Source organism: Macaca mulatta, chromosome 16, assembly GCF_049350105.2.
Source record: "Macaca mulatta isolate MMU2019108-1 chromosome 16, T2T-MMU8v2.0, whole genome shotgun sequence".
Taxonomy (NCBI): domain Eukaryota; kingdom Metazoa; phylum Chordata; class Mammalia; order Primates; family Cercopithecidae; genus Macaca; species Macaca mulatta.
The window spans coordinates 91,981,536-92,003,332 of record NC_133421.1 but is presented as its reverse complement, the minus strand read 5'-3'; the positions used below and the strand labels follow the sequence as shown (position 1 = coordinate 92,003,332).

The 21,797-nt window shown below is 53.5% G+C and overlaps 1 protein-coding gene and 1 long non-coding RNA gene across 15 annotated transcripts in view; one reads left to right on the top strand and one right to left on the bottom strand.

The window, feature by feature from the left end:
- Positions 1-12,955: 12,955 nt before the first annotated feature.
- Positions 12,956-17,871, bottom strand: LOC106994160 (uncharacterized). Its single transcript, XR_003723953.2, has 3 exons — positions 17,136-17,871; positions 16,549-16,728; positions 12,956-13,578 (listed from the first exon to the last, which is right to left on the bottom strand). It is a non-coding gene; the product is annotated as an uncharacterized LOC106994160 (long non-coding RNA).
- Positions 17,872-17,944: 73 nt separating this feature from the next.
- The window catches only part of CSNK1D (casein kinase 1 delta), a 38,381-nt gene continuing 34,528 nt past the window's right edge, over positions 17,945-21,797 (top strand). For 13 of the 14 annotated variants that reach the window (XR_013407519.1, XR_013407518.1, XR_013407521.1 and 10 more), the window contains exon 1: positions 17,945-18,345. Coding sequence is in view for 4 of the 14 variants with exons in the window: in XM_077973409.1 (XP_077829535.1) it covers positions 18,270-18,345 (76 nt within the window). In the remaining 10 variants the exon portion in view is untranslated. Of the gene's footprint in view, positions 18,372-21,797 lie in introns of all 14 variants that reach the window. The other variant, XM_077973413.1, reaches the window with a different exon arrangement.

Here is a 21,797-nt window from a genome sequence, read left to right as displayed (position 1 = left end):
GGCCCCTCAGAGCCCATCCCTGGCCCTGCCTGGCCCCTCAGAGCCCATCCCTGGCCCTGCCTGGCCCCTCAGAGCCCACCCCTGGCCCTGCCTGGCCCCGCCTGGCCCCTCAGAGCCCATCCCTGGCCCTGCCTGGATCCTCAGAGCTATCCCTGGCAGACTCCGGGCTCAGGTGTGCTGCCAGGCCAGGAGGGGGACAGTGAGGCTGTTTTAGGTATAACAGTCCTGGATATTTCCTGAGTATATTGTCCGAATGGTTCCTCTTTCCGTATTTTCTAGCTTCCTCTGTATATTTAAAAATAGTCTTATTAGTGTGTTTCTTCACGACATTTCAATTTGTTGTTTTTCATCATTTCCCACAATTTGAGTGATGCAAGATGGTCCTTTCTGAGCAGAGCTCCCCTCGCTCGTGCTCCTTTGTTTCGCGTAGATCTTCTTGAGGGGATTGTGTGGCCAGTGCAGGGCCGCGCAGGCCTCCCCACCCTGCATCATTCAGCAGAAGAACAGCTGGTGCCAGGGGCCCTCAACACGCTCACCCAAAAGTCAGCGAGGTGTGCACCGGTCCACTAGCCTTCCAATTGTAAACTGAAAATAAAATCTTGGCCAGGCATGGTGGCTCATGCCTGTAAACCCCGCACTTTGGGAGGTGGAGGCAGGTGGATCACCTGAGGTCAGGAGTTTGAGAGCAGCCCGGCCAACATGGCAAAACCCCGTCTCCACTAAAAATACATAAAAGTTAGCCGGGGGTGGTTGCACACACCTGTAAGTCCAGCTTCTTGGGAGGCTGAGGCAGGAGAATTGCTTGAACCTGGGAGGCGGAGGTTGCAGTGAGCTGAGATCGTGCCACTGCACTGCAGCCTGGGTGATAGTGAGACTCTATTTAAAAAAAAAAAAAAAATCCTAACCCCCCCCCAAACTGCTGAAAAGACCCCTCTCAGCCAGGGGGTCCCGGAGACACCTTAGAAATTTGAGTTTCCAGCCGGGCATGGTGGCTCATGCCTGTAATCCCAGCACTTTGGGAGGCCAAGGCGAGTGGATCACCTGAGGTCAGGAGTTTGACACCAGCCTGGCCAACATGGCAAAACCCCATCTCTACTAAAAATACAAAAAAATTAGCCGGGCATGGTGGTGGACGCCTGTAATTTCAGCTACTCGGGAGGCTGAGGCAGGAGAATTGCTTGAATCCGTTTCAGTGAGCCGAGATCACACCACTGCATTCCAGCCTGGGCAACAGAGTGAGACTCTGTCTCAAAAAATAAAACCAAAAAACTGAGTTTCCAGCCATGCTGGGATGGTAGGTCAGAGGCACCTCATTCTACCCGCTGCCGTGTGCGGTTTAGACAGAATGGACCAGCGTTCATGTTAAAATAGAGATCATAAGACTAAGAATAGGCTCTGTGGCAATAAAATACCAAATTATAAACAGGACCTAAGGCCAGGCCTGGCGAAAGTAAGTCGTGCGTCCCTGCACATGAAGAACCAACTCTATTCTAAAGGCCGCAGGTTTCTCTTTTTCTCTAGAAGCTAAACAAGCACTAGCCTCACGATAAGCAGCGTTGAGACCGGGCATGGTGGCTCATGCCTGTAATCCCAGCACTTTGGGAGGCTGAGGCGGGCAGATCACGAGGTCAGGAGATCAAGACCATCCTGGCAAACACTGTGACACCCCGTCTCTACTACAAAAAAAAAAAAAATTAGCCGGGCACGGTGGCTCACGCCTGTAATCCCAGCACTTTGGAAGGCCGAAGCGGGTGGATCACAAGGTCAGGAGATGGAGACCATCTTGGCTAACACGGTGAAACCCCGTCTCTACTAAAAATAGAAAAATTAGCCGGGCGTGATGGCCGGCGCCTGTAGTCCCAGCTACTCAGGAGGCTGAGGCAGGAGAATGGTGTGAACCCGGGGGACGGAGCTTGCAGTGAGCAGAGATAGCGCCATTTCACTCCAGCCTGGGCAACAGAGCGAGACTCCGTCTCAAAAAAAAAAAAAAAAAATCAGCATTGAAACAACTGCAGCTCCTCCACCAGCCGACCCTGACTCCACACCCCTGCTCCACCAGCCATAGCTAGAGCTTTCCTTGGACAAGAGAGTCATTTCAGTAACTTTTCCCTGATAAGAGACCCCAACCATAGACGGGTTCTGGCTGGTTTACAGAGATTCTGCCCTCATACGCCTTCATGTCCTGAAAAGACCTTTCGAGGTATACGACCTAATTGTAATACGTTTACATGTTGCCTCCACCCCAAGGCGAACATGGGTCGTATGTAACATGCATGTTTGGATAAAGCACACGTGTCCAGATAAACATGCATGCATATTCACAGCGCCTCCTGTAACCTGTTGAGTATGTATACCTGACCAACCCATTCGGCTTACATTCCTGTCTCACCCCACTCTCCCTCCAAGTGTCTCTGGCCTTAGGCTGGAGGCGACACTTCCCAGCCTGTCAGAATGGCCACCTTACAGGCTATAAACCTTTATAAGAAGTAAAGTCTCCTTTCTGAATGTATAGATCTTGTGATTTTTAACTTAACACAATCCACAGCCAGTTTCCTTCTTTCTTTTTATATAATTTATTTTTTTGAGATGGAGTCTTGCTGTCCCCCAGGCTGGAGTGCAGTGGTATGATCTCTGCTCACCACGACCTTCACTTCCCGAGTTCAAGCAATTCTCCTGCCTCAACTTCCCAAGCAGCTGGAATTACAGCCAGTTAATTTTTGTATTTTTAGTAGAGATGGAGTTTCACCACGTTGGCCAGGCTGGTCTTGAACTCCTGACCTCAGGTGATCCACCTGCCTTGGCCTCCCGGAGTGCTGGGATTATGGGCGTGAGCCACTGCACCTGGCCTTTCTTTCTTGCTTTGGCTGGGCCTCCCGAAGGGGTCCCAGATGCAGAATATGATCAGAACAGACAAGGCCTCTCTGATTTCATCTGTTTCTTTGTTACTCAGCCATCCTTGCTCTCATTCCTCTGACTCGTAGGCAGCCCTTCCACTGCGTTTTGTGTACATGTGTTTTTTCCATCTCGAGACGACAGATTTAAATGCCCATTCTTGTTACCACTATTAGCAAGCTAGGAACGATGGGGAGAGCCTTAACCTGCTATGGGAACAATCAGGAACCTACAGCAACTTTTTCCTTTTTTAGATAAACGTTTCATTTTAGAATAAATCTGCATTTCCAGATAAGATGTGAAGATAGATAGGAGGGCACTCTTGTTAACATCTGACATTAGTTTGGTGTTTGTGTGTAATTAATGGGCCAATACTGACACATCGTTATTGACTAAGGCTCGCACTTGATTCCTATTGCCTCAGTTGCACTTGCTGTCCTTTTCCTGTCCCAGGAGCCCATCCCGGACCCCACAGCACACTCAGTCCTCAGGTCTCAGGCTCCTCTCGGCTTCCCTCGTGTTCGATGACCGTGGCAGTTGTGAGGAGCGCTGGCAGGTGTTTTGGAGTGTGTCCCTCTGTTGGGATTGGTCTGATATCTTTCTCTTGGTTAGACAGGGGATATGGGTTTTGGGAGGAAGACCGCAGGGTTGAAGTCCCCTCCTCATCCTGGCCTGTCAAGGACATATGCTCTCCACCTGCCAGGTCACGGGTGGGGCTGGCCTGGGCCACCTGGCTGACTCAGAGCCTGTCAGGTTTCTCCACCATGACGTCCCCCTTTCCACACGGTGCTCTTGGCGGGGAAGTCACTATTTGCAGCACCCAAGGAAGGCGTGGGGGGTTAGGCTCCCCCTCGTTAGGGGCAGAGTGTCTACATGAATTACTTGGAATTCCTTTGTGATTCATCTCTCCTCCCCACTTATTTATTTACTCAGTCATTTCCTTATATCGGTATGGATTTGTGGAGATTTATGCTGCAAGTTATGAGCCAACACGGTGCTGGTTTTGTTTTTTGATCACTTCTTCACCTTCTCACTATATTACCAGGGCTGCCACAGCTAAATGCCACAACCTGGGTGGCTTAAACAACAGGTGTTTTTCTTCTCACATTTACGGAGTCTGGACGTCTAAGATCAGGCTGCCGGCAGGGTGGGTTCCTACTGAGGCCTCTACTGTGATGGCACCCATTCGTGCTCACGTGGCCTCTCCCTGCACCCTCATGTGGCCTGTCTGCATGCTCACGTGGCCTCTCCCTGTGTCCTCACGTGGCCTCCCCTGTGTCCTCACGTGGCCTCTCCCTGAGTCCTCACGTGGCCTCTCCTCTGCGTGCTAACGTGGCCTCTCCCTGCGTCCTAATGTGGCCTCTGCCTGAGTCCTCACGTGGCCTCTCCCCTGCATGCTCACTCCTGGTGTTTCTTCCTCTTCTCATAAGGACAACAGTCTTGGCTGGGCACGGTGGCTCACACACGTAATCCCAGCACTTTGGGAGGCCAAAGTGGGAGGATCACTTGAGTCCAGGAGTTCAAGACCAGCCTGGGCAATATAGTGAGACCCTACCTCTACCAAAAAAAAAAGAGACACCAATCTAATCATGACCCTCATGACCTAATTGAACCTTAATCATTTCTTCAAAGGCTCCATCTCCAAATGCAGTCACATCAGGGGTTAGGGTTTCAACTTGTGATTTGGGGGCAAAGAAATTCAGTCCGTAACACTAGCACTGCAAGGCACTCCAGGATCATCTTGTGTATTTGCTATTCCAGTCCTAGAATCAGTCACTTAGCCAAAGACCTGTGGTTGTTTTCACTGGAGAAGGATCTTAGAGACCAAGATCTGAAGGCTAAGTGTGCTCACTGCTTCTCAGCTGACATAACAAAGAGAGAGATGTGTGTAGACGAAGCTGTGTATATACACATCTATTTGTACACATATCCACAAGTGGTTACATTAAGCATAAAATTATACCAATGTCTCTAATTCTGTTACCATATGGATCATTCTAGCCTTTCCCCTTGTTTATCTGTAAGCTCCCATTCCCATAGTGAGAAACCTGACCCCTACCACCTGCCACCACGTACTCGATCGTTCACTTCCAGAATGTTGTACAGTGGTTTCAGAATTATTAGCTGGTATCCCCGTGGGAAACGCCTTTATCAACTAGAGGACAGTGTTGACATCCTCTGTCTTTAGTCCTACAGACTCCACCCGTGTCCAGGGTTATTTAGGCCAGCACCCTTCCGTGAGGCTGTCCCATGCATCTGTAATGCAGTGAGAGTCCCTTGTCACAGTCTGAATTCCATCCCGGGATCCTCCATCTCCCAAGTGATTAAATTTGCATACATTAAGGCCAACTCTGTCTCCTGTACAGTCTATGGATTTTGACACATGTAGTTTTGTGTATTTCGCATTATAGTAGCATACTATGCTAGCACGTAGAATCGCTTCACGGTCCTAAAATCCTCTGTGTTCCATTCTGTTCACCCCTCCCTCTCTCCTCTTTTTTTTTTTTTTTTTTTTGAGACAATGTCCCACTCTGTCACCGAGGCTGGAGTACAGTGGTGCGATCTCAGCTCACTGCAACCTCTGCCTCCCGGGTTCAAGCAAATCTTTTCCCTCAGCCTCCCGAGTAGCTGGGATTACAGGCGCCCAGCACCACGCCCGGCTAATTTTTATTTTATTTTTTTATTTTTAGTAGAGACAGGGTTTCATCATGTTGGTCAGGCTGGTCTCCAACTCCTGACCTCAGGTGATCCGCCCGCCTCGGCCTCCCAAACTGTTGGGATCACAGACGCAAGCGGCCGTGCCCAGCCTCCCACTGGTTTCTTTCACCCTCATTCACAATTCATGCATCCCTTGGTGTGACGCGCTGGCACCTTCCATCTTACGTCACGGGACGGAGGTACTGACACCAGAGAAAGGATATCTTGGCTGCTTCCAGTTTGGACAGTTTTGGATGATTATGAATAAAGATGCTATAAACATTCCCATGAAGATTTTTGTATAGGCACTGATAAGTTTTCAACCCAGGTAACACCAAAGAGCACGGCTGCCGGATTGTGCGTCTCTGAGGCCGCGGGAACCAGGAGCACATCACTGGGCATTTTGTCCTGGTCATGGGCTCAGCCACTGGAGTTTCTCCACCACATACATGGTTGCTGTGGACACGAATGTCTAACCTGTACCATTGAAAAGTATGTCTATTTGCTAAGAGCTTTTAAATCATCAACACAGTAGGTGAAATCAATGCTATTCCATCTAATGCTTTTCTATGCCTGAGTTAGAGTTTTTCTTCTGTAGCGTATTGATGGAACAAATTGCACTGATATTGTCTGATATTAAACTAGAGAAACCCAGACCATGAGGTCCAGCTAGCCAATATTTTATTTCAAATTTTTTCTTTTTGCTTTCTTTTTTTTTTTTTTTTTCCTGTTTTTGTTTTTGAGACGGACGGAGTCTCGCTCTGTCGCCCAGGCTGGAGTGCAGTGGCCGGATCTCAGCTCACTGCAAGCTCCGCCTCCCGGGTTCACGCCATTCTCCTGCCTCAGCCTCCCGAGTAGCTGGGAGTACAGGCGCCCGCCACTGCGCCCGGCTAGTTTTTTGTATTTTTAGTAGAGACGGGGTTTCACCGTGTTAGCCAGGATGGTCTCCATCTCCTGACCTCGTGATCCGCCCGTCTCGGCCTCCCAAAGTGCTGGGATTACAGGCTTGAGCCACCGCGCCCGGCCTCTTTTTTTTTTTTTAGAGAGAGGAGCTCACTCTGTCACCCAGGCTGGAGAACAGTGGCACGATCACTGCTCAGTGCAGCCTCGAACTCCTGGGCTCCAGTGATGCTCTTGAAATCAGCAGCTCAAGTGGCTGGGACTTCAGGCGCACACAGACACGTCGGCGAAGTTTTTTATTTTTTCATGGCAACAAAGTCTCACTATGTTTTGCTCAGGCTTAATTTTTTTTTTTTTTAGTAGAGACAGGATCTCACCAAGTGGCCCAGGCTAGTCTTGAACTCCTGGGCTCAAGTGATCCCCCGCGTTCAGCCTGCCAGGGGGCTGGGATTACAGGCATGAGCCACTTCACCTGGCCCCTAATATTTTATTTCGTGTTTTTTGCACCTAAAATCTGGAGTGAAACAGGCCTCTCGTGTTCTGTTTTTGTCTGTTCTTGTTGGTTTGGAGTTGCTATCGCCCTAGCCTCATAAAGTGGGCTGGACACATCCCACTCTTTTGACTTTCTGGAACATTTTGTCCGAGACAGGAATTAACTGGCCCCAGAAGCTGAGTGGAACTCACTCATCCAGCAGCCTAGGCCCCGTGCTGGAGGAGGGCGGGCCCCCACAAACACTTTCAATCTATTCGGTTTTTTGCCTTTTTTTGTTTTGTTTTTCTCATTTTATAGTTTTCTAGGAATTTAGCGACTTCATGCTGGTTTTCAGTGTTACTGGTTGTAAGTGATTCTAATTGTATTATTTACAACTCTGCAGTCACTTCCTTGCTTGTGTTTTGTTTGTGCGGTCTTGAGTTTTCCTTTCTTCATTCCTGCAGGGCGCTTTCACGGGGTCATTCCTCCCATGCCTCCGCTTTTGGGGGTTTTGTTGTTTTCTGAGACAGAGTCTCACTCTGTCGCCCAGGCTGGAGTGCAGTGGCACAATCTCACTGCAAGCTCTGCCTCCTGGGTTCAAGCAATTCTCCTGCCTCATCCTCCCGAGTAGCTGGGACTACAGGTCCAGCTAATTTTGTATTTATTTATTTATTCGAGACAGAGTTTCGCTCCTGTTGCCCAGGCTGGAGTGCAGTGGCACAATCTTGGCTCACCACGATCTCCGCCCCCACCCCCCGCCCCCATTCAAGTGATTCTCCTGCCTTAGCCTCCTGAGTAGCTGGGATTACAGGCATGTATCACCACGGCCGGCTAATTTTATATTTTTAGTAGAGACGGGGTTTCTCTGTGTTGGCCAGGCTAGTCTTGAACTCCTGACCTCAGGTGATCCACCTGCGTCGGTCTCACAGAGTGCTAGGATTACAGGCGTGAGCCACCGAGCCCGGCCTAATTTTTGTATTTTTAGTAGAGATGGGGTGTCTCCATGTTGGCCAGGCTGGTCTCGAACTCCTGACCTCAGGTGATCTGCCTGCCTCAGCCTCCCAAAATGCTGGGATTACAGGCGTGAGCCACCACGGCCCAGCTTTTGGGTTCTTTAATCCTCATTCTTCCCTCTCTCTCTCTTCCCTTCTTGCCCCACTGCTTTCTGCCTTTTAAATTTTTCTCTCTTTGTTCCTTTGGGTCTGCTCTGACTTGAGTTGCCTGCCTCGAGTGGATGCCTCAGTGCTGCGTTGGAGCAGACAGAGCTGGTCTGGAGTCAGCTGCCTTCAATGCCTCCCCGTTCCTTGACGTCATCGCAACTCCCAGTTGTGCAGCTGTCCCTCCTTGAGCATCCCGCATCCTGCATCCCGCACTGTGCTGGGCCCTCCCAGCAGCTCTTCTACCCGCCCCCAACTTCCCAGCATGTGCTCAGAGCTCTGTTTCAGAGGTCCCAAATCTTGCGTTAATTTGACCCAGAATGCCCTCAGCCTGCTCCAGCCCCAGGGACATACCTCCCAGTGGCCTCCCCAGGGAACATGCTTGGGACTGGCCAGGGCTACCCCATGTTACCTGGTCACTTAGCTTGACCTCTAGAGCTCTGCCAGCTAAGTTGGGTGGGATGTCCTGCCTGGAGGAGGCGGCAGAGAAAGGAGGTGGCCTGGGTGGACACCCTGGGGAGGAGGTGCTAGGGAAGTTCCCATGGCTGCCGATTCACTGGGTGGCCCCTACAGAGGCTGTGCTCACCTGGGGCAGGTGGGAGGCCCCAGTGGCTGATGACTCATGCCCAGTCACCCCACACAGCTGTGAGATGCAGAGAAGAGGGATGTCAAGGGCATCTGGGCACAGACGCTCCCCAGCTGGCCGGGATGGTGCCTGGGGTGCTGAAGAGCACGCAGGCTGGGCCTCTCTGCTGGTTCTGTGCCAGCCACGAGAGAGGAACGAGACCTCTAGGAGCTGGGGACAGGCATGACCCTTCCAGTTTTGTCCTGACCAGCCAGCAGCAGGACTCATTGGTGGGAGGGGGATGGGGCAGCAGCCCTAGGCCTGGTGGGGACCCCTCCGACTTCCTGCAGGCTGGGCCAGGGCTGCATCCCCTGCACTCCTGTGGGCATCATCCCATCACCTGCCCACACCTCCAGTGGCAGAGGCGGCCGAGGAACAGCTCTCTGCGACCTGGGTGAGGTAGGTGCCACCCGGACGCCAGGCCTCACTCCTCCCCTGGCTCTGGAGGAAAGACTCCATCCTGCTGGGAGTGGCTGTCCAAGTCACAAATGAGGGCAGTGGCAAGGACACGTCGTTCCTCCTGCATGCAGCGCTGGCTTCTCGGCCATTGCAGACAGTGCACTGATGGTGCCCTGTGTGCCCAGCCCTGCACAGCGAGGGTGGAACAGGGAACAGGGACTTCAGTCACTGCCGGTCACCCTGGAGAAGCTGACTAGAGGGTACACGGTTTGCCCAGGGCTGCCAGGCTAAGGACGGGCCCCAGGGCCGAGGGAGGGTGCTCCTGAGCCAGGCATGCAGGGCTGGGCCTGGGAACCCTGGAAGACCTCTGAACACAAAAACTGGAGCAGCACCCAGCCCAGGTGGCCCATCACCTTGTGGGCTATGTGGGGGAAGGTGTGAGGGTCCAGGTATGGGGCAGGTTCCACCCCCAGTAGGTTCCCAGCTCAGGACTCAAAATGTCTGATGGGAACCAACTCCATCGGGGCATGCAGCCCCCACCGTGCGATGACCACAGACGTGGGTCACCCTTAGCCCTACCAAGGGCCAGTACAACCGAACCCCTCCTCCCACCTGGCTTCTTCAAGGCTCACACCCTCACCTGACCAGGTAAACCAGCCATGGAAGGAGCCACGTGCATGGAAAGCTCTCCCTCGTAGCCAGCCGTTACCGTGGATTCTGCCAGGGGCATGAATCAGGGCTGGGTCTGGGGCAGGGAGTAGGGGGTCTCTGCCTTAGCCCTACTGACTCAGGGCCAGGCCATTCTCTGTGGCAGCAGCCACATCCCCCCTAGAGAATGAAATCACCTCTGGTCCAAACCACTGGTCTCCAGCAGCCCTGACCACTCCGAGTATCACCGAGCACTTGAAATGTGGCTTCGGAGCCTGAAGACCTGCTTTTTACTTTTATTTAATTAATTTAAATAACCACATGTGGTTGACGGCTGCCGCGTTGCACAGGGCATCTCTAGGGCAACCTCATCGCCGTCCCAGCCTTCGTGGTGGCCTCGTCGGTGCCTGGGCTAAGTCGTGGGAGGTGGAACGTGAACTCACTTCCATTCCTGCCTGGCGTGGGCTGGGCATTGCTCGCCTCTGCCCAATTAGTCACCAGGGCTGGCTAGAAGCCTCGGGAACATGAAGGGCTGCTTTCCTCAGCTCTACCCGTGCCTCTGTCTAACCTGAGCCCTGGGTGATCCCAGCACTTCCTGGAGTTACCTTTGGCCAGCAGGTGGGTGATAGATAGGTTTGCCCAACACTCACGCACACACACACCTGTGCACACACACATGCATGCACACACGTGAACACACACATGCAAACACGGACACTCGTGCACACATGCACACACACATATGCACATGCGTGCACAGGTACACACAGGCACATGCACACACACGGACACATGCACACACACGGGCACACATGCACACGTGCACACACGTACACTTGTATGCACACACGCAGGAACACATACTGCCTCTAGCTCCTGGAATACCACCCCCAGGTCCCATCTGGGAACCTCCACACCGGCATCCTTTATCGGACTGAAGTCCCCTCCCCCTGAAAGCTGCTGGAAGCCGCAAACCGCAGCCCTCCTTGTGCAGCTGTCAGTGGCCTTCATCTGTGCAGGGCTGGCTTGTCCATCTTCATCACCCCCAGGCTCAGGGGCGGGGCAACATTGATGTCTTCAGGAAACTGCAAGTGGGATGGGAGGTGAGGACCTCTAACCCAGCAAGGGAGTTGGCTCCAGACTCAGGGCTGCTTCGTGGGTTTTGGTGGTTTTTGTTTCTAGGTTTTGTTTTGGTTTATTATTATTTTTTGAGACAGAGTCTCGCTCTGCACTCTGTCGCCCAGGCTGGAGTGCAGTGGCGTGAACTCAGTTCAATGCAACCTCCGCCTCTCAGGTTCAAAGAATTCTCCTGCCTCTGCCTCCCAAAGAGCTGGGATTGCAGGCATGAGCCACTGTGCCCAGCCTCTTGTTTTGTTGTTGTTGAGACAGAGTCTTGCTGTGGCCTAGGCTGGAGTGCAGTGATGCAATCTCAGCTCACTGAAGCCTCAAACTCCAGGGCTCAAGCAATCCTCCCACTTCAGCCGCCAGAGTAGCTGGAATCACAGGTGTGCACCACCACGCTGGGCTGAGTTTTATATTCTTTGTAGAGATGGTGTTTTGCCATGTTGCCCAGGCTGGTCTGAAACTCCTATAGTCAAGCCATCCTCTTGCCTCAGCCTCCTGGGTAGCTTGAACTATAGGTGTGAGCCACCACACCTGGCTAATTTTTTATTTTTTTGTAGAGACAAGGTCTCACTAGTTGCCTAGGTTGGGTTTTTTAAAAATTTAATTAAATTAATTTTTTTTTTTGAGATGGAGTCTCACTCTGTCGCCCCGGCTGGAGTGCAGCGGCACGATCTTGGCTCACTGCAACCTCTGCCTCCCAGGTTCCAGCGATTCTCCTGCCTCAGCCTCCCGAGAGCTGGGACTACAGGTGCGCACGACCACACCGGGCTAATTTTTATATTTTTTAGCAAAGACGGGGTTTCACCTTTTTGCCCAGGTTGGTCTCGAACTCCTGACCTTGTGATCCACCCACCTCGGCCTCCCAAAGTGCTGGGATTACAGGCGTGAGCCACTGTGCCTGGACTTTTTTTTTAATGTAGGCAAAATTTACATAACAAAATTCATCATTTTAACTATTTGAAAGTATACAATTCAGTTAATTTTAGTACATTTGCAATATTATGTAACCCTCACCTCTGTCTAGTTCTGAAACATTTTCACCGTCCCGAAAGGGAAGGAAACCCCCTCCCGATTAGCAGTCACTCCCCACATCCCACCCAGCCCCTGACGACCACCGATCCACAGTCTGTGTGGATGAATCTGCCTATTTCGGACATTCCATGTAAATGGACTCATACAGTATAGAGTCTTTCGAGACTTGCTTCTGCTGCTGAGCATCGTGTGTTTTCAAGGTTTGTCTGTGTTGTAGCACGTTACTGCCTCCTTCTTTTTTCGGTTAGTGCCTCCTTTTTTTTTTTTTTTTTTTTTGAGACAGAGTCTCACTCTGTCACCCAGGCTGGAGTGCAGTGGTGCAATCTCAGCTCACTGCAACCTCCACTCCCAGGTTCAAGTGATTCTCCCACCTCGGTCTTCCGAGTGGCTGGGATTATAGGCGCCCGCCACCACACCCAGCTATTTTCATATTTTTAGCAGAGGCAGGTTTTCACCTTGTTGGCCAGGCTGTTCTCGAACTTCTGACCTCAAGTGATCCACCTGCCTTGGCCTCCTAAAGTGCTGGGATTACAGTGTGAGCCACCGTGCCTGGCCATCATTCATTTTTTTTTTTTTTTTTGAAACAGGGTCTCACTCTGTCTTCCAGGCTGGAGTACAGTGGTGCGATCACGGCCACTGAAGCCTAGACCTCCGGGGCTCAAGCAATCCTCCTGCCTCAGCCTCCCAAGTAGCTGGGACTGCAGGTGCACACCACAATGCTTGGCTAATTGTATTTTTGTAGAAATGGGGATTCGTCATGTTGCCCGGGCTGGTCTCAAACTCCTGGGCTCAAGTGATCCTCCTGCCTTTGCCTCTCAAAGCGTGGGATTACTGGCGTGAGACACTGTATCCAGCCTTCCTCACTTCTGATGAGAGCTCTGGGAAGATTTCCGCTCCCCACTGCTCCCTGCCCCCAGCTTCCAGGTTTTAGTGCTAGCCTACAGAGGAATTCCTTGCAGCAGCATTTCCTGTAGAAAATCTGTTTAGCACTTACTTTACCCAGTTCCAGAGAGGTGATCATTATTTATTCTCTGCCACATGTTAGCATGCATGCAAGTATACACACACATGCATGCTGTGTACATGCACGTACACACGTGCACACACGCAAACATGTATGTACATGATGTGCGTGCACCTGTGTACTGTGTGTGCATAAATACACACACAACACACATGTGTGCATGCAGGTGTGCACAGGTGCCGACTTACACAGAGAGTGCTGCTAGACGTGGTGCCCCCTCCCCTTCCCTGCCCTGTCTGAGATCTGGGTTCCGTTTCATTCGTCGTTCACAGGGAGGCCTTCCTGGCCCCTTCCTGGCTGGGCTCAGGGTGTTAGACTCGGCATCTTCCCACACCCACAGACGCCTTTCTTCGCCCTGCCAGGCAGATGGCGTCTGTGCCAGGCATGAGTCCTGGGAGCCGTCTTGGCTGTCTGAAGGTTTTTTCTGCAGCTTCCAGTTATGTGTAAGCCGCTATCTCAGTCTGTTCGTGCTGCTGTAACAAAACGCCACAGACTGGGTATTTATAAAGAACAGAAATTTATTTCTCACAGTTCTGGGGGCTGCGCAGGTTCAGCGTCTGGTCAGGGCCTGGTGTCTCCTCCCAAGATGACAGCTTGTTACTGTGTCCTGCAGAGGGGAGGAACGTGGTGTCCTCGCACGGCAGAGAGACAAAAGGGGAAAAGGGACCAAACTCCCTCCATCAAGCCCTTTCACCAGGCACTAAGCCATTCATGAGGGCGGGGCCTCACGATCCGAGCCCCCCTCCAAAGCACCCATTCCACTGATGCACTAGGCAGGTCAGTTTCTGACACACGCTTTGGGGAGGTCATGGGCAGGTGACAGCAGAGCCCCAAGCCAGTCTGATTCTTTCACTTTGTTGTTGTTGTTGTTTGTTTGTTTGTTTTTGAGATACAGTCTCGTTCTTGTTGCCTGGGCAGAGTGCAGTGGCAGGATCTCAGCTAACTGCAACCTCCGCCTCACGGATTCGAGGGATTCTCTTGCCTCGGCCTCCTGGGTAGCTGGGACTACAGGTACGTGCCACCACACCTGGCTAATGTTTGCATGTTTAGTAGAGACAGAGTTTCACATGTTGGCCAGGCTGGTCTCAAACTCCTGACCTCAGGTGATCTACCTGCCTCGGTCTCCCAAAGTGCTGGGATTCCAGGTGTGAGCCACCGCACCCGGCCTGATTCTTTCCCTTTCTTAGCAGATTCTTTCTAAATGGGTATCCATAAACTTTCCCTGTTGCTATAGTTTGGGTGTTGGTCCCTTCAAACCTCAGTTGAAATCTGATCCCCAGTGTTGGAGGTGTCTGGGTCATGGGGGTGGATTCCTCACGAATGGCTTGGTGCTGTCCTCTTGGTAATAAGTGAGTTTTCACTCTTACTAGTTCCAGCAAGACGTGCTTTTTTTTAAAAAGGCCTGCACAGCCAGGCGCGGTGCCTCACGCCTGTAATCCCAGCACTTTGGGAGGCCGAGGCGGGTGGATCACGAGGTCAGGAGTTTGAGACCAGCCTGATCAACATGGTGAAACCCTGTCTCTACTAAAAATACAAAAATTAGCCGGGTGCGGTGGCGGGTGCCTGTGGTCCCAGCTACTCAGGAGGCTGAGGCAGAAGAATCGCTTGAACCTGGGAGGCGGAGTTTGCAACCTCCATCTTTTTAAAAAAAAAAAAAAAGGCCTATACTTCCCTACTCCTCCAGCTCCCTCCCGCACGCGGTCTCCACACACTCCAGCTCCCCTTCACCTTCTGCCAAGAGTGGAGGCAGCAAGACCCTCACCAGGGGCAGACGCCCGATCTTGAACTTTCGAGATCTCAGCATCATGAGCTATGTTAGGCTGTGGTTGGCTTGCTATAAAGAAATACTTAGGACTGGGCAATTTTAAAAGAAAAGAGGGCCAGGCATGGTGGCTCATGCCTGTGATACCAGCACTTTGGCAGGCCAAGGTGGATGGATCACTTGAGCTTAGGAGTTTGAGACCAGTCTGGGCAACACAGTAAGACCCCATGTCTACAAAAAATAAGAAAAATTAGCCAGGCATGGTGGCGTGTGCCTGTAGTCCCAGCTACTCAGGAAGCTGAGGCAGGAGAATCTCTTGAACCCGGGAGGCGCAAGTTGCAGTGAGCCGAGATCACACCACTGCACTCTGGCCTGGGTGACAGAGCAAGACCCTGTGTCAAAATAAATAAATAAATAAATAATGAGAAGAGGTTTACTTGGCTCATGGTTCTGCAGGCTTGACAGGAAGCATGGTGCTGGCACCTGCTTGGCTTCTGGGGAGGCCTCTGGAAGCTTCAGATCATGGTGAAAGGCAATGGGGGAACAGGCAACTCACGTGGCCAGAGCAGAAGCCAGCAAGCGAGCGAGAGAGGTGACCCACACTTTTAAATAACCAGATCTTGGGAGAACTCACTATCTCAAGGACAGCACCAAGGGGATGGGTCTAAACATTTCTGAGAAATCCACCCCCATGGTCCAGCCACCTCTCAGCCACCACTCAGTGTAAACCCCACCTCCAACCTTGGTGTTTACAATCCAACATGAGGTTTAGTAGGGACAAATATACAAATTACATCATGATTCTTCATAAATTGTCCAGCCTCAGGTATTTCTTTTTTTTTTTTTTTTTTTGAGACGGAGTCTCGCTCTGTCGCCCAGGCTGGAGTGCAGTGGCCCGATCTCAGCTCACTGCAAGCTCCGCCTCCCGGGTTTCCGCCATTCTCCTGCCTCAGCCTCCCGAGTAGCTGGGACTACAGGCGCCACCACCACGCCCGGCTAGTTTTTTGTATTTTTTTAGTAGAGACGGGGTTTTGCCGTGTTAGCCAGGATGGTCTCGATCTCCTGACCTCGTGATCCGCCCGTCTCGGCCTCCCAAAGTGCTGGGATTACAGGTGTGAGCCACCGCGCCCGGCCTCAGGTATTTCTGGATAGCAACAGTAAAGGAGACACTGTGGTGTTCAGGAGTTGTATCAGGACGGGCCCGGGTGTGGGCTCGCCCTCATATGTCCTGCTGGGAGCTCAGGGGGCTTTCCAGCCTGCAGGTCGGGACGTGCTTCTAGTCTGAAAGATGTCCTAGTATCATCAAACCACCCCACAGACCATGCCTGGAGACTCTGCCTCACACGCCTGTTCCCAGCAGTCACCAACCCCTCATCCCTCCCTTATCACCGCATCTGTGCAAGCGTCTCCCCTGTGACGGAGGCTGTTCCTTGGCAATGACTATCCTCAGCTTCAGCCCCCTGCTGACAGTTTTCTAGCTCAGAACCTGGGGCTCTGGCTGCAGGATGCCCTGTTCATGCCATGTCTGCATCCTGTCTTTTCGGAAGGGGTGGTGTCATTCTCTGGGCTCCACATCTGTTTTGTCCTCCTCTCTCTGACCCCGGGGCTCCAGGGCACCACTGTCCTCTTCCTTTGTCAGTTTGTTGTGGCTGGGGCTGGTAGTGGGGGAGCCACAGCAATCAGCCTCCCTCACCTTGCCCAGCCCGCACATTCCCAGGGCTCTGGCCATCCCCACTACACCACAGCACTCTCTGTGTGCATGGGTTATAGAGTCAAGACACAAACACACAAAAGCCAGGCAGACGGGCACAGTACCTGCTGCAGCTGCATGAAGCTGGGGCACTGTGGGTGAGAAGAGCTAGAAATGTTGGGGCCATCAGAGCCCAGGAGGACCAGCTGAGGGAGGAGCAGCTGACAGGTGGGCAGGTGCCCCTGGTCAGGGAGAGCAGGACTCCCCAGGAAGAAGGATCACAGTCACCGCGGGAGAACTGGGCTCTGTTCATCAACAGAAAAGCCATGAGCGATCCTGCCAATAAGGTCAGTTCTACTAGTCTGGCAGCCCCCACCCCAGGCTCCTGTAACTCAGAAACTGGGCAGTTCCGACTGCCTGTGCCTCATTAGTGACTGACGGTGGTCTGGCCAGTGGCATCTCCTGTCTCCAGGCCCTGCTGTGTAACTTCAGGAATGGATACCTGCCTCCCCCACCCGACCTCCAGCTGTTTGGAGCTGAGGGGTGGAGAGGAAGGACTTGGGGGTGGAGAAAGGCGGGCACCACTGCGGGGCCTGCGGGGGCTGCTTTCCTCTTCTGCAGTGACCTGGACGGGCTGAGGCTGTTGTCTCACTCACGCTGTGGTGCCCACACCAGAGCCCTGGTATGCTACTGCCTCAAAACACACATTCACCTGTTTCACGTTCTTGAGTTTCAGCGAGGATGTGACAGGTCTCAACATACATGGACGTGGGACCATGGGTACGGGTTCTTCAAGGTCCCCATGCACCGCAGCCCAGGGGGCTTGTCTGAAGGGCTTTCTTCCCAGCGATGGGAATCAAAGGCCCCAATCTTTGAAGCTGGCCATCAGCCTGAACGTCCACTCCTTGTTTTCTTTTGCAAGGAGGAACATTCAGAACCAACACAGATAAGAATGTTGACTCGGTCTCCAGGCCGCAGGGACTGGCGGGAGGCAGGTGGTCTGGCCTCGTATTGTGAAAGGTGGTGGCTTTGCCCTTGACCTCCAAGCTGGACATCAGGACCTCCGAAGGCGTGGGCCCGCCCTGTCTCTGGCCTTAGGTGTCAGGAGGTAAGGCTGCAGACGCTGACGTCCTGGGATGCCCCAAGCCCGGGAACTGGTAGCCCAGTGAGGGGGTCTCCCCTGTGTCCCCTGAGCCTGGCCTGTCATTCTGTCCAGGCCTCAGCTACCTGTCCCCTCCTGCAAAAGGCACCGCCTGTCGCGAGGAACTCATCTGGCTTCCTCGACATCTCGGGGGACACACGAAAAGCCCCCGCGAGAGCAGCGGGAGACTGCAGGTGGAAGGGGCTGGCGGCCCGAGGTCCAGGGGTAACGGGACGGTGCGGGGCAGAAGGGCTTGGCCCTGCGCAGAGTTGGGAGGAGGCCTGGAGCGCTCGCCCCGCCCGGCCCCGCCCCCGAGGGCCAGGCCCCGCCCCCGGAGCGCCGCGGCCCCGCCCCACCGGGTTGCTAGGGGAAGTGACGTCACAGCGCGATGGCGGCGGCTCCTTTAGGCAGCTGAAGGGGGATTTAGGCCCGGAAGATCCGAGTCCATCCGCGGCGGGGAGAGGGCAAGCGGGGTCGGCAGGGGCCGGAGCAGCGGCGGCGGCGCTCGGACTGTCCCATCCGCCCCGTATTGAGGCGCTGGGAGCGGCGGGGTGACAGGAAAGCGATGGTGAAAGCGGGGCCGTGAGGGGGGCGGAGCCGGCAGCCGGACCCGCAGTAGCGGCAGCAGCGGCGCCGCCTCCCGGAGTTCAGACCCAGGAAGCGGCCGGGAGGGCAGGAGCGAACCGGGCCGCCGCCGCCGCCGCCATGGAGCTGAGAGTCGGGAACAGGTACCGGCTGGGCCGGAAGATCGGCAGCGGCTCCTTCGGAGACATCTATCTCGGTGAGGCCCCGCCGCCCCCGCCCGCCGTTCGAGGACCCGGGCCCAGAGGCTGCCAAGACCAATCGCGACCGCGGAAGGAAGTGGCGGCCCCCGCGGGGTCTGCGTGCAAGTCGGGGCGCCGCCGGGTCGTGGCCAGAACCCAACGGCCACTAGGCGAGCGCGGCCAGGGGTGGGGAGGGCAGTGGGGAGCGGACGTGGGGGAGGGGCAGGGCCAGGTCGGGGGAGCAGGGTCTGGAGGGAGGAGGGGACAGGGGAGCTGACCCGGGGTGGGGCATGGGCTCGGGGGCGCTGACCCGGGTAGGGGCAGGGTCGTGGGGAGCGGACCCGGGAAGGGCTGGGTGGGGCGTGGGGAGGCGGGCCTGGGGGAGGGGCGCCTGGGGGAGGGGCAGGGCGGGGGTGGGGGCAGCGGGCCGCGGGCGGGGAGGGGGCAAGGCCGGGGCGGCGGAGCGGGCGTCGGCTTCCTCCACGCCTAAGGTCACCGCAGTAAACAAAGGCCACGGTCTTTCTTCCGCAGCCCGGTCCGGGGCTGTCTGGTTCCCCCCACAGAGGCTGCCCCTGCGTCTTGCACGCGTGGGGGAAAATGTCAGAAAGACCCAAATGCCTTGTGGGAGTGGGGGAGTGGCCCGGCTAGGAGCGGAGCTTGCCCTCCGCCTCGCAGCCGCCCTGATGACTGACCGCTGGGGGTTCTCTCTCGCCTGTGCCCCTTGGCCTTGGAGCGGTGACTGAGTGCAGATGAGCAAGGGTTAAGTTTAGGTGACGGTAGAGAAAGTCACCCAGGGTTAAGATGCTGGCGAAGTGAGAGGCAGATGAAGTAGTTGTACTCATGAGCTGTCCTTTAGACTATAACAGTCTCACGGTAGATTTCAAAAAACATGGGATTAGAACGTTCTGGGGTGTGTCATATTTACAATGGAAAAATATGCACATGAACACAAGTGTAATGAAAGGTTGGCTTAAATCTTCAAGTTTGTAATTTTTTTTTTTTTTTCCTTTTTTGAAACGGAGTTTCGCTCTTGTTGCCCAGGTTGGAGGGCAATGGCGCGATCTCGGCCTCCCAGGTTCAAGCGATTCTCCTGCCTCAGCCTCCCTAGTAGCTGAGATTACAGGCATGCGCTACCACGCCGGGCTAATTTTGTATATTTAGTAGAGACGGGGTTTCTTCATGTTGGTCAGGCTGGTCTCCAACGCCCGCCCGATCTCAAGTGATCCGCCCACTTCGGCCTCCCAAAGTGCTGGGAAGCCACTGCGCCTGGCGGAAGTTTGTAATTTTAAAGTAACAATTTTCTGCACTTGTCAGTGGGATTGTGCAGTGCGCGAGTTATTCCAAGACCCCTTGCATTTGAGGATATGTAGCCTGAGGCGGTGTGCCTGCAGAGGGGCTGCTGCAGACCTTTGAGGGGAGCTGTTTTCTGTTCCAGCAGCCCTAGCTTTTGGGGCATTTGTCAGCCAGGGTCAGGAATCCCATGGGATGTCAGTAATGCCTCTGGTCATACCTTTTAGATGAACCCACATGTGGACAGTACCCAGTTCTCACTCCCTTCCCATTTTTCACCAGAGAGAGAACTCAGGACCCGGTGGGCTGACAGCGTTAGGCTGAATCCATACATATGGGTGGCTCATACTTCGGGTGCCTGGTTAATCTGCCGGGTAACCCCGTCATATGCCATGTTGTTGCTTTTGAACCTGTACATATGCCTTAGTGGCCTGCTGAGTAAGCAGGCCTTAGACATTTGGGTTTGACTGTTTAAACATTTATACCAGGTGGTCAGCTGGATGTGTTCTTGGCAGTGTTTTGGAAGTCAGGGTGCTTGGTAAATGGAAGTCGTTTGGCTTATTTATAGAACAGTAGATTTTGGCGAAAGTTTTAATCCCAGGATCTGAGTTACACTGCAAAGCCAGTCCATTAACCACCTTTAGGCAGGCATCAAAGAGAAGTATTTTGGGCCAGGCGTGGTGGCTCACGCCTGTAATCCCAGCACTTTGGGAGGCCAAGGTGAGCGGATCACTTGAGGTCAGGAGTTCGAGACCAGCCTGGCCAAAGTGGCGAAACTCTGTCTCTACTAAAAATACAAAAATTGGCCAGGCGTGGTGGTGGCTGCCTGTAATTCCAGCTACTTGGGAGGCTGAGGCACGAGAATCACTTGAACCTGGGAGGCGGAGGTTACAGTGAGCCAAGATCATACCACTGCACTCCAGCCTGGGTGATAGAGTGAGACTCTGTCTAAAAAAAAAAAAAGAAAGAAGTACTTTGAAACTATTTGTTCTCTTCTCTGAGACCTTGTCAAACAACTTTTGTGCTTTCCAAAGATAGAGTCAGACAAATTTTGGTGTGGTTGTCACCAAGTGATTCCAGAGGTGGAGGGTGGAAGGCTGTCTCCTCACTCAGCGTTCTACCCTCCAGGCCTCACCTCTCGCTGGGCATACAGTCATGTTGGATACGGGATTGCAGGCGGCTGTGGCTCTGACTCCCTGGGGTTGGACCCCCCCAGACAGCCATCTATCAGGGTACACGTCCAGTTACTTGAGTAGGGTTGGGCACAGCTGAATTTTTTTTTTTTTTTCCGTCAGCATTGGCTCCTGGCCACACTGTGGTCCTTTCAGATGACCCCTCTGAGGAAATGAAAGGCGAGGTGGTCACGTTAGCCGGAGTAAGGCAGTTTGGAAGAAGCGTGGGTCTCAGCAGAATGGCAGTTAGAGTCAAAGATGGCTGATCTGAAGACCTTGCGATGGGTTGGTCATCCCCACCATAGTTTTGTTTGTGCAGCCAGTTAGACATAAATTGAGGAACTAGGTCTTCGTCTTGACCTCTGCGTGTCGTGTGTATTCTAGTGTGACTATCGTTAAGACCATTCCTACTGTTGTCACTGTGGTGTTCTCCAGGTGGGGTTCACCTTGCTTTGAGCCTGGCTTTTGGGTTTTTGTTTTTCCACTGGGGACTTTCTGTGCTTTCTGGTGTTTGAGCCCGGGAAGGCGGGGGGAAGGCTGTGCTTCAGTGGAGTGCCTGTGGGCTAGAAGTGTGGTGTGGGCCTGCCTGCCCCGACCCTGCTGTGAGAGTTGGAGGGCAGTGCTGCAGTGCAGGACCCCACTGGGTTGTCGTGTTCCAAAATTGCCCCTTCAAAGGGGGCAGTATTTTGGGGCTATTTCTTGAATGCCCAGGCTTTGGAAAGTGGGACCCCAAAAAGAACAATCTCAGTCTTCAGTCTGAGATTGCCAGATCTGGAAGGCCCTTCAGGAGGGCAGGCTGGGAGGCGGCACAGCCCACACACAACCTGTGGAGCGCACACCTTGGCAGCCTGTCGTGTGACCTGGCCTCGGCCCTGTGCTGCCCTCCACATTCGTGTCCGTGTGGTGTGGCCATAAACCAGAAGTCCTTTCATTTTTGCTGGCAGAGTACCACTGAAAATAAACTTGATAACATTTGAAAACAGACAGTCCTTAATGTGGACCATGAG